Source organism: Thermobia domestica, chromosome 3 (genome assembly GCF_964235325.1).
Source record: "Thermobia domestica chromosome 3, izTheDome1.hap1.1, whole genome shotgun sequence".
Taxonomy (NCBI): domain Eukaryota; kingdom Metazoa; phylum Arthropoda; class Insecta; order Zygentoma; family Lepismatidae; genus Thermobia; species Thermobia domestica.
The window spans coordinates 66,551,313-66,569,195 of record NC_137456.1 but is presented as its reverse complement, the minus strand read 5'-3'; the positions used below and the strand labels follow the sequence as shown (position 1 = coordinate 66,569,195).

Here is a 17,883-nt window from a genome sequence, read left to right as displayed (position 1 = left end):
TTATTGTTGCTAAAGTATAGTCATGTCACAAAATGGATATATATATATATATATATATATATATATATATATATATATATATATATATATATACAATTGTATCAATATCTACCTTTTATTCTTCACAAATTACAGGTTAAATCTAGATGAAAATAGGAAGCTTTGTTATACATCTAATAAATAAACTGAACTGCTAAATTATTCCCAATGAAAACTTCAAATATACTTTCATTTATCGGTAAACTACATCAACTTATATCATATATCCATAGTATTATTCTAAGTACACTAAGATTTTTAACGCAGATTATAGTTATTTGAATCCCTTTTCGAATTTATAGAATAACGAGTTGATCTGAAGATGAAATTGGAACTTTTGAATTTACAAATATAATCAAGGTGCGAATTAGAAGGCTCAATTCATTCACTGTAATTGAATTTTAAAAATCTTGTTAATTATATGAATAATTTAGAAGTTGAGCGATTTGCTCATTAGAATATTCTAACAGCTTAACGAATAATAAAGGAAATAAATAATTCAGTAAACATTCACAAAATGTGTTTACTTCTATTTCGCCATTGTTTCTAATTAATTCGAATATAAGGTTTATATAGTAAATTTACAAGATCATCTATAAACCACTTGTAGTAATACTGTATTTTTTCATATAATATCCAAGCTACAAAAGTCACAACGTACGAGTTACGAAATTACTTTTTATTCTCAATTAATGAAAATATTTTATTTTTGTTCTACCACTTATACATAAGTGTCCTATTCAGCGTACTATTTTTTCTTATTCGTTTCGTTAATGTTTGCAATTACTACAAATAGGTATATGATTAACGTATTGTTCTGGCAGTAATTTGCACCCTGATTATTACAACAGAAAATACTTTCTTTATTTGTATCTCAAATAATATTTTATTCTATGTGAATGACAATGACGTACATATAACACTATGTATATAATTGTTGTTTGTTTGTTTTATGTATTAACCCTTTATCTATATGTTGTAGGATGACGTAAAGGTTGAAGAAAACGAAACCAAGAAACGTCAAGTGCGGTCACCCTATGATGAACAACAATACCAATACCAGTTCGGACAATATCAAAACGACCAAGCAGTAGCGGCATCGGAAAATGCCGAAACTTATCAGCCAGCTGATTCTGTGGCCGCTGCTTCCGACACAAATGGCAACGAGGCCGAATTAGATGAAAGTGAAAGAGAAAAACGAGGATTTTCCCTCGGTGGCAGCGGAAACTTTCTTTTCGATATCATTAGGGTAGGTGGTGTTTAGTACGTCATCAAAAAACTGAACTAGTTCCCTTTTCTCGTAGAAAGGGCAACATCTTCTGCGTTTCTATATATAGCCTCTATTGGTACTTCGAAACGATACATGACATTACATATAAATATATATTGTTGGCTTCCTTTGGTTGGTAGTTTTGGATAAGACAAAATCGCTTTTGTATTATATTTTTAATTTCTTTAGAAGAAAGGATATGGTCTATTTTATTTTTCAGCTTTCTGCTGGTGATAGAGTGTTCATATCGTACGATTATATATGTAGGTACGCATCCATATCATTATATATATATTGAACATAATAAAGATGGAATCATCTGAACTTCGTTTAACATCGAATCATTATCACGTTTCTAGTACTTATTGTAAAATTGTGTGATTCTTATATATTTTAGCATGTATAAGAAACCATTTCCTTTTATGAAGATATCAATCTATAATTTCTTCCACCAAAGATTTTTCTGATTCAAAATTGAAGTTAATATAGCACAATAATGTGATTTCAAAGCGTCGTAATTATATTCTTTCATCAAAATAAATAGCATCTTCGGGACTAGATGACAATATTGTGCCAAATTAATTAACAATTATTATAGTTTTACATCCAAATTGTAAACATTGTTAAGTGCTAATGAATTTAGAGTTTGCAGATTATAGGTCAAGTATTCAATACCAATATATGATTCTAAAGTAGATTCCTTGGAAAAGTTTCACTTTCAACTGCTATTATTACTATTATTATAAAGAGTACTCATGACAAGTTTTCGTGTTCCATTTCATAAACATAAGAACTATACGTAATTTAATAAATACTTTTCTATGTACAAAATTGTATTTTCTTTAATTAGAAGAAAGTATTAAATTGCTTTGACACCTCCTAGTTGTTATAATTTCAGCCGTCTCTTTCAAAATTAGTTTACGTTAGGGACATGGGTGAATTGCATTTTCAAAGCTATGAATTTAGTTCCTTCCCATTCGAAGCCGATGTGGTATACAAAACTCAGCAATCATTTATACACCAATCTTGATATCCATAAAGTAAACTATAAAGAATGAAAGACGTGGCACAATAATTATTCAAACGCTTATATACATTTTTCTTCAAGTCTACTCAAATCTACTTAGATACTAACCAAGTATAACATTTACTTTTATTTTCTAGTTTTATAAAAATAGAATGAATATCTCAGGGAAATTTGTTACTGACAAGTGAGTATGCCGGAGAATGTATAATGAATTCTAATATCTTCTATCCTATTATTAGTTACTTAATTACTATTAGCCTGCAGTATGATAAGCATGTAATAGCTGATTATTTGGGTGTTCTTCTGATATTACTTTTAAGTTTTTACTTCTTGCATGTATCTTGATTTGAGTGAAGAATTGCTTTCAAAATCTTGACAAATTGTACAGTATATTACTTTAACAAGAGTTGGTACAGGTTTGAGAACATATTACTTTAACAATTAGTCTGCAGAACTCACTATACGAGATCATCAGTGTGAAACTTTTTTAATAGGAGGTAGGTATATTTTACTCAATGCTGAATGTAGTTTACTTTTACTGGTCAAACAAAACTTACGATATTGTTTGTTTATTATATACAGTATTTGATAGCACGTCATTTTACCTGTTTGAATGAAACAAAACGTCTTTCAGAAAGGCAAAACTTGGGCTAATGTAAGATTTCGACTGAGTCAAACGATGCAATATCATCAATTTTGAAATTTCATTTCCTATGGAGATCAATTCACATTAGAATTCAAAACACTTTTTCTTTATACAATTTCCGAGAAGTTCCTTTATGTACTTAAATTAATAGTTATATTATTTAATAGTCAAAACATTGATATTTTACTTATAATACAAGTACATATCTATCCTAAAGATACTAACCAAGTATAACACATTAAACTACATTGTTGTCTCACAAACAGAAATTAAAATTTTAATTTGATAATGAAATTGATTTCATATGTAGATATCTTTGCATAATGTTTACTGTACTTTAGTTAATTTACATATTTCGTTCATTTAGAAAACTTCTAAAAAGAAATAAATCTATTCAAAGACTAGCAGGAATTTAGTCCTATTTCAAATAAAGAGGTATTTCACAAATTCCGACACAAGCACAAATATTTGTATCATTATGATATGCAATTTAAATATAAATTGATGCTTGTTCAAATCCTGATAGTTACATTTTATTTTCTTTCATAAAACAAATTATGCATTTTTAATTATTTCTTATAAATTTCTTTCGTTTTATTAGATTTATGGGCCAAAATTGTTTATCTATTCTTATTACAAATTTCACTTAAGAAAAATAATATCTTCATTTATTTTCTTAATGTAGGAATGTTTCTGAACATCAACAATCGCGCTAAAGTAAATAGTTCCAAATTGATTCTCCACTAACATCTTCTATTAAAGGAATCTTCAAGGTTACTTATATACAATCATTTTTTGCACTTTTAAAGTAATTAACGGTGCATTGACAACATAATTTAAGTATTGTGAAAGTTAATTTGTATTGATCCCCTAAGGATAAGTCTTTACCATATAAAACAATGACCAGAAAATTGTAATATTTAATGATTACATTTCTTTATGACTAGTAAACACAGGAGGAGAAACTTATGTTTGCTTCTTCTTCTTCGGATGAAATTGATGATGATAAAGATTCTCTACTATCCTCATCATTCAATCTATGTCTTCTCTTCCAAACTTTGAACAGAACACTGTTGACAGCACGGCCAGAGCGGCTGGTAACATCTTTCGAACTGTGGTGGGGATAGGTGGCCAAAATTCCGCCAACGTCACGACGATTATGACGCGAGTGACCCAACGAAATCAGTCGGTAATATTTTCCTAATCAAAAGCACAAAAGTGTTTAGATATTGTTTTCTCACCAGTATTTGCAAAGCAACCTTAGATGTTCACGTACGCATCACTAATATCAGAGGAAATTTTACCGAATATCAGGGATATACCGATGGAAAAAAGACACAAATATTTCGATCAAAAACTTGTGTTACCTTCATGATACATAAATTCTTCTTGAAGTTACCACCATTAACGTCAATTTTCAAAATTGTAACATTGTAGTCCAACATTCGTATAAAGTATTTTGTCTTTAAGTTGTAAACATAAATTCAAGTAATACGCTTTCAATTTACAAACAGAGTTACTTATTCATTAATTATTCCTAAATTGAAGTTGTTATAGAACTTGAATGATCAAATTAAATAGATTTCCGGGATTTGGTAATAAACAATACGATTATGTCTTCATCATTGACACTTCATTCACTTCGGTACGATTTAATTTATGATAGTGTTCTACTGTAATTTTTATTAGCAACATTTTGTAGTTTCATATTTTCAGTAATATCTGAATATTTATATCTAGAGTCAGATCTATATACACAAAAGAAATAGTTATGATTATACAATATTTTCTTTTGATATCAAATATTGGAATTTTAAGACACTTCGAAATCTTCACTCAATGTTTCTCAATAGTAAACTCGTAATTTATAAATCAAACTATTATTTGAATGTCGGTATATCCCTGTTTTGCTTCGATTACGTATAGCCTCAATATTATATTGCTAATAGAACAATAATATCATATTGTTAGAATCTAACATTCTTTTAATAACAAGTTAAATTGTGTTCATATTGTGTACAGTTAAAAAGCATACGCTTCTTTCTGAATTATTCCTTCAATTAAATCCTGGCACAAAATATGTTTTATTATCAATCACCGTTGTTATAAACTCTGAAGAAACGTTTGCTGGCAAATTAATATCCAAAGTGTGAAATTTTATAAGTTTAAAGATGCTATTTACTGCAGGGTCATCAAAGATATGGAAAATCAAAACGGTGTTAACACTATACATGTTGAAACATATGAGTGCATGTTCTAAAACTTTCAAAATTCAAATTTCTAATTGATTATGCATTTTTGTATTTTCCTATTTTCTTTCGCCATTTATTTTCAATTTTTCACTTCTACATATTCATTCCTTTGGATACTTATTGTATTAAATGTTTTGTTAATTTGCTTGGTTAGTAGTTTCTGTACAAAAATTAAATATGCTTCAGTATATAAACTACCACAAATTACAATGAATGATCAATATAACAATAATTAACTATACATATATATAACACCCAGCATTTTAAGGTGATAACGACACTAATTAATTATTAACATAACTTTATAATATTTACGTCCATCAATCTCATATTCACTAGTATTAAAACAATTTTGTACCTTCATTATTCATAAAAGAAATATGGAACATAATACTAATTCAAGCTGATACGAGGCAAATTGGAGCTGATACAAACCTATATAATATAAATTAAACTAAAAAACTCTACTAAAAAACGAAATTTCTAAACAATAATCATATTTTTACTAACATATTGACCAACTTTGCATGAATTGCACATAGAAAAGACATACTATTAAATGTCCATTTCATTACTCATCAACTCCATGCATATTCCTACCATTTTCCTTGTTAAACATATCATCATCCCTTAATTTTATAAATGATTAAGAAATTTAAAAATGAACTCATATTTTAAATTAGCAGGTGCTTCAGAAAAAAATTGTAACGTGTGCTTTGCCTGGAATTATATATGATGAAAATATATTATGGATGTATATACACATGAATGATCTGATAATTGAGAAATGTTTACTTATTGAAATTCTCCAACTTCGTTTCTAATCCAGAATTTCCCGGCAAGGCAAACGATTTACTTTCTGACTGAACTAATTTTTACAAAAGCGCTTGAGCTTTGTTATAAATACTTTCCTCGATTAAAAAGAAATTGACATTGTATTGCATGACATTTTTAGAAAAGTGGTACTATATATATTCTTTCAGATATACTGTATTAAAATTATATCTGGAATAAAGATTTGTAAAATTATGTTAAGAAAAATTGTATTTTCTTTTTGCTGTAATTCCAACGCTTGAAAGTGAGGGTAACATTTGTATATGAAAGTTTATTACTGTTAACAATAAAATAAAAGTGCAATGTTGTAATTGAATATTCACAATAAAATTTAATGAACTTTGTTTCACCATTAAAGACTGTTAATGTCAATTTAAGCATACTTGTATTATTATTTGATCGCAAACAAAAGAAACACTAAGCTTCGGTATGCATGGTAAAGATGTAGCTACTTGCAGCCAAGGAATTTGTTAAAGGGAGTGTAGCTTCATGCTATTATATTCCATAGCAAAATTGTAAGTATATTTTGATGCTTTTTTGTTATTCGTATTAACAAGAATGACAGTATTGTTCTGTGGAATTGCCTGCGGACACTCTTCACTAATAACCATGAGAACTTGCTTTGTTATGTGGGAACAAAAGGTTGATTTAATCATATAGGATATTATTAATTCACACTAATATTATATGTAAATTATATGATTATTTCTAAATACATAATTTTCTTTTCAGATATTTCATTTCCTTAGTTATCTTTATGGTGTGATTAATTTCTGCTAGCAGTTGGGACTTCTAATAATGATAATTCTACCTTTGTTCTAATAACATACTCAATTAAAACACTCTAATGATGTGAATACATATATATATCTACATGTTTATAAATATATGTTTTATACTCCAGATCTTTAAATTTACGTGTGCTCGGAATTTAACCAATATTTTCCTTTTGGAAGTAAAGTTTCTGCATTTTGCAAAATGTTATTTTACTTGAATATTAATGTGGCATAATTAAAAGTGCATGATAGTGTTTCAGAGTGAAAGAAATATATGATTTCATTTACACTGACTTGACTTGGAGAGTAATATTTAATGGACTACATGCAATGTAGGTTCATCTTCTTACTCGCAAATAATTCGTACTTTCATTTTCTATTAACATGATCAAATTTTAAGTTTATATGTTAAATGCGAATATTAAGTAGCTATTTGAATTTTAAATTGGCGTATGATTTTTATTGGAGAATTTTTTACATATTTCGAGCCTTGTAGCTAGGATTTGTAATCAACTGAAATCAGATAATGTGATGTTCTGTTGATTATGTGATGATCAGATAATCTGTTCTGTGTTAGATTAACTTGCATAACGGTCAGTTCAATCACTAAATTCACCTACTTCAAATCCCGGACTTATACGTATCCATGCAACTGGTATATTCTGTTCTTCATAACTTCAATGCAGAAGTGGCATAAAACGTAATCAATCTAGTTAGTTTATGAGCAAAATATATGAAGATTTTGTACAGATGTTAAAAATTTTAGGAAAGTAATAACACTTTATTTGAAATGTAAAATCCTTTTTGTTAAATTTCCATAATACTATTATCTAATGCTTTAAATATGTATATTTCAGCAGTTATCGACATGACAGAAAAATAATAACAGAGTAATTTTATTATTTTATGAATTATAAAAGACATCACTTATACCGTATTACACGACCTTTTTCAACTTATTAATGCTACATTCCTACAAAACTAATAGATAACTCATGTACATGGTAAAAGAGAAGTATTATTCACATACTCAAAACATGTACCTTATATCTTAGCTAAATTGTTAGCTTTCTTATTCGAGCTCTGAGACAGATTATCTGTTGCAATATGTTAAAGTTCTTATGAAAACCTTATACTCTTGTAACTATTCAATTAAGAATTATTTCTAGGTATTGTACTAGCTCATTCGACTTCACTCCATTTATTATTAAGCCTGCTTGAAGCTTACTCAATGTTGCAAGAAGTTCTCATTTATCAACTGATCCTGCATTCATTTAATTTTGACTAGTAATTACGGATGAACTGTATGATAGTCCATTAAACATACCATTTCATTACGAAGTCAGTATTTCTATATGAGTGTCTTGGAAATGTTGTTATATTCAATCCTGATGAGTTCATGTATGCTTTTACTATATTTTAATTCCATTGCATGAACCAGACTAATTTCGAAAATGCATATGATATATGTATATTTGTTGTATATGTAGCTGATTGCTGGTAGCGGCTCCACAGAGGAAGCTGATGACAATCTTGGAGGAGGTGATGCTGGTGGTGACGCCAAGGCAAATGAAGATGTCCCTCCCGGTGGTGATGGATACACTTCTGGAGTTCCAGGACCCATCACAAGGCTATTCATCATTGCCAACAGAGGAATCTCAAATCTTTTGCAAGACTTGATCTTGGTAAGTGGTCGAATGAATGATCTCGTGTTATACAAAATTTAGATTCCAGGTACCGTTCATAAAGTTCTGTTACAACTGTTAATTGAGAACATCGTAGTCTCATAGGAGCTAATCACACAGATTGCATTTTCTCTTTGGAAATATATATTGGAAAACGTTAAGGAAACAAATGTGTCGAAATATATGTTTTGGAATGCCTAAATTTTGAATTTTGAATTCTTCAAGTCATTAAAATTTTATTTCAACGATGCACTAATATTTTTACGCTATAAATCATAGAATGAGCAACATACTTCTGTACTGCCGTAACACCTTTGCTTGAGTGTAAATCTCCGCCTCAACCATAAACTTCCCAGCCGTCTTAATTCTCCCGCCACTTGTTTTTCATTGATAGCTAAGTTAGTTTATCATAACTGAATTAAATATGTTTATAGCATGAGAAATAATATATAACTTATTTCGTTTCATATATTGTCCAACATCTTGCTTATGATATCTTAATATTCCTGGTAAAATCTTGCTCTTGACAGACCAGTGCTCAATGTGCTCTGAATTTTAATGCTTCTATGAAAAGGCTATTGAATTTTCCTTTTTTCCCTCAATACATATACAGAGTGCGGAAAAGCAATTATAATAGACTGCAGGAGCTGATTTTTGAACTAGACGAAACAAAAAAAGTTTTAATTAACAAGTGTCAAAAAATACATATGTCTCTATACCGACAGTTCGAAAAATAAGTTTCTGAGATGCCTGTAAGAATTAACTTCAAGAGGTTTGAGAAATTATATAGGGCAAATTATTTGTGTTTCAAACCACACCTTACTGCATCCATGTAAACCGTCTATAAAAGACTAAATTCTTAGAAATATACAAAAGGTTTATATTAAATATGTAACATTAATGGTTATATTTATAACTAATAGTATTGAGTTCCAATATATGAAGTTGAAAGATCAGTATTACGAATGAACTATGAGAAAGATATTGGAAGAGTTTTAATTGGATGTATATGAGGATTAGTGGAGAAAATTGGATGAGACGGAAATCTAATGATGGAATGTTGACAAAAATGTGTTGAGATGATAATTAATAGTGAACACAGTTAAAACAATACAAGAAACATTTTAGGTAATAAGTTGTTAAGAAATTATGTTAATAGAGATATTGTAGTCGACAAAAGTGATGAAGAATATTGTACTGATAAATGATTTTAAATTATATTGTTCTGTCAAAGCAATATTCATAGAAGTTGGCTGTCCATGGAAGTTTATCACTTGGCAGAAACTAGCCTGCATATTATTGCGATAGAAAATTTCCAATAGAAGTTACGCATGTTTATAACGGACATTTAGAAATTCAAATTCTAATAAAGTAAATCATATCGTCAACTTTACTAAGTTAAATATATTACTAAACTAGAATACAATTATTACTTATGAAAATAGAACATTAGATAAATAACAATTCTTTATCGTATATCTCATAAAGAATAAGAAACAATTTTCTGTAATGTAGTATATAGAAAATATACATTTAAATATTTATTAAATTCGGTTATATTTTTTTCTTTTCAGCGTCTTGCTCAAACTAGCGAAAGGATAGTAAACTTCAAAGCCAGACTCATCACATCCATCATCTAAAAGTAACTCACAACAACAAATAGTTTATAGGTATTATTTTTTAAAAAAACAATAAAATAATTCAATTGGAAAATACGTACAAACTAAACATCAAGTTCGTCGAATTATGAGAACTGAAATAACAAAAATATAAATTTGATAAGCCCAATAGCTGAAAATATCATCAATTTTTAAACCACAGTAAATGTTCTTAATTTTTTTTTAGTATTGAATCTCGATGTTTTGTTACTTCAAGGTATTTTGTATTATTTATGAATTCTTTTTAGAAAAAAAGGATAATGCATTTTTGTTACTGGTTGTCTTCATTGATTAAGGCAACAATTTTACTACGCTAGATCGACTGCAAATATTTGTTTTTGTTAAATGAAAAAGAAGCAATGGAATTTCATTTTTTTAAGAAAAGAAAGAAGCGAAATTTCATTTGTTTCTTTAAATATGTTTTCCTATTTATAGATTATATAGACTTTTAAGCTTTGATAGTGAGACCAAAGAGTTTCACATTTTGGACAAAGAAAACCTGCCTTTAAAAAGCTGCTACTTCTTTACACTGTAGAATAAATCTTTGCTATAAACTTCTGATCATATGTTAGTAACATATCTGCTTTATATCTGCTTTATACTCATTAGAATGGAGAACGAAACACCGTATAAAGTGAAGCTTCAAGAAATACAATTTTCATGTATTAAGTTTAGTCTGTGTAACTTCGTGACTTACACAGTACTTTCGTTATGCAGTAAATATATATTTTGCACATATATTTACCATTTTAAGCTAATAGTATTCTCATGGCTATTTGCTCAAAGTTAATTATCTGGTTACCATACACGAACGGATAAATGAGTTTTCACATCTGTACATAGTACGTTCCTACATTCTCATATCTTCATACACAAGTTTTCTTCCTTTCTTTTTCTTTATCATACATTTTCTTTCTAACATATCATTTAGTTTACTTGAATTAAAATATACTTCACTGTGATTTCTACCAAGTACAGCATCAAATTTACTTTATAAACGATAATAATGAAACAAAAACAGTCGTTTTTGTTCTCGCAATGGTTAAACAGCTAGTTTTTGTATAAAAGCCCAACTGTTTGTCCAATGCTGTTTTGTAAAAGTATTTGTGCTTCATTATTTTTTGTGTGTACATATAAATATTCTAAGTTAATAATAAAATAAATTGGATTTCATAAGTGACCTTATCTTTAAGTTCCACATCACTCTACTACATGTGTTTTCATATATTATTTGTGTAGTTTTTTGTACTTTAGTATCTAATTCTTTGCTGATGTTTCTATGTATGAGTCCATGTTCCTGTATGATTGTGTAATTGTTTCACTCTTTATTTTATATGTTTCATTTTAATGTAAGGGTCACTTATGAAATCCATAAGTGTTTTTTGAGTAAAAGATGAAATGAAGCTATTTTGACACTCTGTAAAATAAAATATTGAATACTTTAATTTGTGCATATTAATTAATATTTGAACTATCTCATATCCTCATATTTGCCACTCCGATTATATATAATTCAAATTTTAGTGCTTCTTATAGAGGATTAATATCTTGCATTTGTGTTTATTACAGGGAAATTTGTTAAATGCTTTAGTGTGTCAAGCTAGCCAAATGTGTGGATATTGAGAGATCCCTTTTCCCGATGAAAGATAAATGTTTTTTAGCAAAGTTCCTAAGGTTATTTTCCATTTACAAGTTATGTGTTCATCTACAGTTCAAGACATTATTATATCAATACACTATTCTACATTTCTTTAAACCTGGATAGATGCACTGAAGTTACGCAAAAATATATTTATTTGTTCAATCCAAGAAATTATAGTTAATATAATAGGATTATTCAAATAAATATCTTTACGTGCTAGGTGATACTTCTAAAAAAAAGAAAAAAGAAAAGAAAAGAAAATGTCATGTGTAGTTAAGGTCTATGAGAGAATACGTTTAATTGCACAGGTAAAGAGATAAAAATCAGTGTCTTACCGATATTGAAATAAGTTTATCTTTTCCTGATACTCAAATTTCTGAAAACCAAAAATATTCTTTAGTATTAAAGTTATAAAAAAAACAAATCATTATCGGTGTATTCTGTAGATAAAATTATTGCTCTCTATGTTAAACCATATTTCTTTGAAGTTAATATAACTTACAACTAAAGTTATATGAGCAATATATTTATTTATTTATACATTCTAATAATTAATCGTGACCACAGATATTATTGGAATACATAAATATTTTTCTTAGATATTCTTTATGTCCTTCATAGTTAAAGTTATTAGAAAGTAATCAATTTACACATTCAATCAAATCATTATTATGTTGAACTTTCTGTGAGAATACGTACATTATATATACTTTTGTATAACTTCAATTGTGATTCATATTCTCTCAATCTTTGGAAATACTGTATTTATTAGTATAAAAGGCATTCATACCCTATAAAAAGTTATGATGGTAATGACGAATAAGTATAACAATGTGTAAATTAGCGTGTTCGTTTATAATCAAAACTGGAGCATTTCTTACCACTTTAGTATCTGGGAAAAGCTTATAAGAAAATATTTTTTTTTTATTTCACTACTTTTCATTACATTATTGGTAATTGCAAATAACAAACATTTGCATATAAAGCGCAGTTTAGGAATGCATTAACCAGGTTTAATGAAATGCAGTACTTGCTCAGGTTGTAATAAGATTTTCAATTACCTATTTCCTTCCACCACATGCTTGAATACTATGAATCATATGAAATATGACAGTAAATTCTTCGAATTTGTGACTATAAACTGAAATACATTTCGTGAAGAAAACATGGCTAATATACAAAGAGGAAAATTATTTTTTAAAAATATATGAATTAGTGTTCTGAATAATGTGAATTCAATTAGAGTGTTGTTTTTAACGATATACCAACTTTAAAAAGGATGGTAATAATAGCTTGCTCGTGAATGAAACTTCATCGTTCAAAAAAGCTACAAAAGGTTTTATACATAAAAATGTAATGCATTTTTATATTGATACATTATTTTTATATTGATTATTTAAAAAAAAAGAATCCTTTCTCATGTATCCTTGAACCTAATTCCTTATTCTGTACATAAAGGTAATTGTAAATACCTTTGGATGCATGTAAAAAAATGTATAAATTACACAGTTTGGGGATCGGATTACATATTGGATTAAGTGGATGGATTTTGTATTAAAAAGATTAATCAACAGCATGTCAGGTATATTGGGAAATGCATTACTATTTATTCTTCCAGGGCTATGGATGGAATAGAAGACAATTCCAACGTGGCAGGAATAAGAACACAATATTTTAGTATCGAAAGTATCGAACTTTGAAGGATGAAATTATTATTCTATTGCAAACAATATCTGTCTTCGTATGAAATTTTGTGTAGTACGCCAAAAATTCGCGACGTTATAAAGAAATAAAACACTTAGGTTCGTGTACGTTATGTGATTTTTCATAATGATTTTTTTCTTAGCAATTTGTTTGAAACAAAGTAGACCAAAACATCAGGATCGCAAACAGACAGCTAAGTATTTGGAGGCTATAAAGTCCAACCTACAATAAATAGATCGCTGATAGAGTTGATAACCAAGAATTTTAGGGATGATCAAAAAATTGATTTTGACCAATAATTAGTTTTTGGACGAGGGGCCACAAAATTTTTGAACGGCCCTTAAATCGAATTCTCGTATCTTTTACGGAGTAAACACATCATACTCAGTTAAATGATAGGTTGGGTTTGGCTACATATATGTAGTTCTCCAGATATAAGGCATACAAAATGTTTGATTGAAATATATTGGATCTTTTGATCCAATAATATTAAAATATCACAAGCCATTACATAGTCAAACGTACAAGAAATTAATGAGATATTAGTTCACTACCAATGTAATGTTGCATTCCATGTATAATTCTAGTTATTTCATTGTCTTGGGTATCAAGTTACTGCAGACGAGCTGTAAGAATTATATATTATAAACACACACATATATATACATAAAATCTCCTATTAGCAAAATACTATAAAGTTCGAATTCACTGAGAGTACGTAAACCATTCACAAAATCGATCTCTTAACCATTTTAGGACTTTTGGTAACTTTTGTTACCATGGCGTAGAATCGTCTCTGACCGCTTATTTAGGTTCAATAATAGGTATTTAAGCCGGTTATTTATTAGTCAAGTCAAGGATGGACAAATGAACACCTCAGATGCATTTTGGAACCAGGTGATCCACTTGGCGTTGCCAAGGGGGCGGAGGGGCATGACATTTTTCTTTATTCTTAAGGCAAATTTTTAAAAAAATCACGCCTTTAGTTTTCAAGATATCAGATTGAAACTTTGCGTACGTATTGTGTGTACCTTTGGATATTTCTCAGTTTTTTCTTTGATATCCCTACGTGAAACTGGAGCCGAGCCCGAGGGCCGCAAGTGTTCCGAGGGGGTGATTGTTTCAGAAAAATTCCGGTTTTTCCCGATTTTTCCGGTTCAGGTGTATGATACGGGCATGTGAGGGGTACCACTGGAAAAAGCTTGTTATACTGAAGAACATGACTCTAAGTCAAATAATAATGACGCAGTACATTTTAAAAATATTTTTTATATGTATATGTATACATATATGAAAAAAAATGGTCACCTTTAGACTTTCAAAAATTCCTCCCAACCTCAGTTTTCAAGATACAAGAATGAAATTTTGCACACCTATTATGTACACAACGACGTATTATTTTTTAAAAAAATTCACGTGATCCCTACGTGAAACCAGGAGCGGGCCAGAGGGGCTGAAAATTTTCGAAAATGTTTTCTTTCGAAAAATCTCCCGTTTTTCCCGATTTTCCTGTTTCTGCTGCACAATACTGTCAAGCGAGTGGTACCGTTTGAAACATACTCTATTCTGAAAAAGAAAACGAGGTATGAACCATGATCCTACGATAAATAGCTAGGAAGCAGTAGCCGTTTGAGTGAAGGTCTAACATTTACCTAAAAAAGTGAAAATACTAAAAGGGTTAATGCCTTTTCAGAGCGACGAGAACTATCCAAATTACTACCTTACACACGAAAGCTGTAGCTTCACCCGTTACTCACGAAAACTGTTAGGCGGAATAGTTATTCGCCTTACCCTCGGATATATTTTTTTTAGAAACTCAGTATTAAGAATCACTATAGTCAAAGCCAAGGCCGAGTTATAAATCACTTTCTCACATCTGAAAAGATATAGTTGGCTGGAAATCATTATAGAAAAAATCACTATTATTCACAAAGTATTTCCCCCAAAACTCATTCTTAGAAACTTTTTTTTCAAAGTCCAAACCTACTTAAACCATTTTTCCCTACCCAAAAATGAAAGAGTGATTTGATAGATAATACACTTGGCTATCTATCAATCAATAATAAGTTACACTTAAAACTTGCATCTCAATTTTTACAAAGTTGAGATATATTTAAATCGCTTTAAAGCCCCTAAAATGATTGATCCTCCAAATTCGTAAGTTTCTCTTCCCCGAAATGAGTTTTTCCTTAATTTAGTCTTGAAAATTGAAGGAGAGGCTGCTAAATCACTTTTTTCGCACCTGAAGACAATAAAGGTAAACTTTTCGATGGATATCGCTACACAAATTAAATACGAGGATTATCACTGCTTCTTGGAAATTTTTATTCAAAATCTTAACTCTCTTTCCGAATTGGGGGCGCGGTGGCTCAGTGGTAGAGCGTTTACCTTCGGTGCTCCGTGGTTCGATCCCAGTTCGCGCCGTGTGGACTTTGAGGTGGACAAACACCGTGTTCGTGGGTTTTCCCGGAGTTCTCCCGTTTCATCCCGCTTTCTTTATTCATCTCTCATCATCACCGTCTCCTTTACCCTAACCGGCATAAAAGTGGGACGTAAAACTTAAAGATTTCATTTCATTTTTCTCTTCCCGAATTGAATTTAACCATAGTTACTCCTTAGCTCGAAACTTAGTGTTCAGTAAATCGCTTTTCTACACCCGAGAACGATAGATACTCTCCTTTTCAGAAGTTGTAACTAAAATATAACATGATTTTTTTTTTTCGTAATTCTCCTTTGAGTGATTTTCTTTCCTGAAGTCGAAAACTTGCAAACTCCCTAAAAACTAGATTAAGCAAAATAGGGTGGTTGATCTGCATTTTACTGTAGCCAACAATGTTGCTTGTACGGATGACGTACCTTCTATCAACATATAGAATTCCTAAAATTGAATAATAAATTTGTATTCTATGAAATAAAAAAAATCCAGAGACAGTAAAGTTAGTGTCGTTAAGTTCTCTGGCTCACGACTTAACTTCTAAGAGTTAAGAGAAAGTATCCATCCTGCTGGTGTCCTCTGGGTTATCATTCGTATTGAATATTTACAAGCGAGTGTGTACTCTTAAAACGATAAGCTTGATTTATAGGGTTTCGTATCATTACGCCCAGCATTTAAAATAAAAGAGTTGTGTGTATATTTAAACCCTTAAGAGATGATTAAAAAAAAAAAAAAGATCTATTTTCACAGCTAACTACAAATATCGATCTTTTCCAAGTTCATTTTTAAGCAGTTAGCGTACGCGCCTTTGGTTTGGGGGAACCGGGTTTAAGTACTAGCGGAAACTCATGTGGTTCAGATCCCATATTAAGCTATATGGGTCCACGTCTTATATAGCCTCGCTACTGAAAGAGACGCTAAACTGAAATTAAATCAAATAAAAAGAATCGCTACGTATTATCGTTTTTGTCCTAAAGTGATCAATGTAAACACTTGAAATAACTGATTTCAACCACTTCCGGTAAAGGATTACCTTCATCAACCAACTCGATTCCTGATATTTGACGAGACGACATATTTTACTGAATGCCTACGTCATCCTGTTTGATTGTTTAGTATTATTATTTTTATTATTGTTATTATTACCACTAATAATAATAATTACAATATAAATTATAACATTGGAAGACTATCTATAAGTTCATATAAAGTAGTGAATCTGTTTAATACTTAGCATCTTTTGCTGCCGTTGGGCATATTGACTAGTACAATCTGTCTCAAAATTGATTTTATCTAATTATTAAATGTTTTATTATTTTTTTTTAATTTTAAAATTTTGCGACACGCCCTGCATATGGGACTGCATTACACACTACGTATCGGGAACCACTGGTCTACACTGTAAATAATTATGGTCACATTTACTGACCGATTACCGCCAATTCTGGCTGCCAACCAATCACTGTAGAATTTAGGGTATTACTGTAAAATTGATGGTTATAGGCCATAAAGAGGCCGTATTTATACCCTATTACCATAACGTAAACACTAATACCATAAATTTTAGGGTAATCGGTTGACAGCCAGAATTGACGGTAATCGGTCAGTAAATGTGACCATAATTATTTACAGTGTACATCCTGGTGAAAATTGATGGAATCCATCAAGTAGTTCTTGAGTTTTTTTCGTCTCACGAACAGACAGGGCCAATGTATGAAGGAGTTTTGGTATACGAAACTACTGTAAAGAAAGTAAACGATATGTGGAAAGGCTGGGACGAAACTACCTTAGCATGCCTATCATTCGAACATTCAAGAGAAATGTCATCATGAAATAATATCAATTAGTACGGTTTAAGAAATCAGCACAGGCTTACACTTCCCTTCTCATGTTACATATCTTATGTACGGCACTTA

General features: G+C 30.0%; 1 protein-coding gene across 3 annotated transcripts in view; it reads left to right on the top strand.

Moving 5' to 3' along the window:
- The window catches only part of LOC145680464 (uncharacterized), a 136,786-nt gene extending 125,154 nt beyond the window's left edge, over positions 1–11,632 (top strand). For all 3 annotated transcript variants that reach the window (XM_081751029.1, XM_081751027.1, XM_081751028.1), the window contains 3 exons: positions 1,022–1,288; positions 8,335–8,529; positions 10,104–11,632. In XM_081751029.1, the coding sequence (XP_081607155.1) occupies positions 1,022–1,288; positions 8,335–8,529; positions 10,104–10,169 (528 nt within the window). In that variant the 3' untranslated portion in view covers positions 10,170–11,632. The remainder of the gene's footprint in view (positions 1–1,021; positions 1,289–8,334; positions 8,530–10,103) is intronic.
- The last annotated feature ends 6,251 nt before the right edge of the window (positions 11,633–17,883 follow it).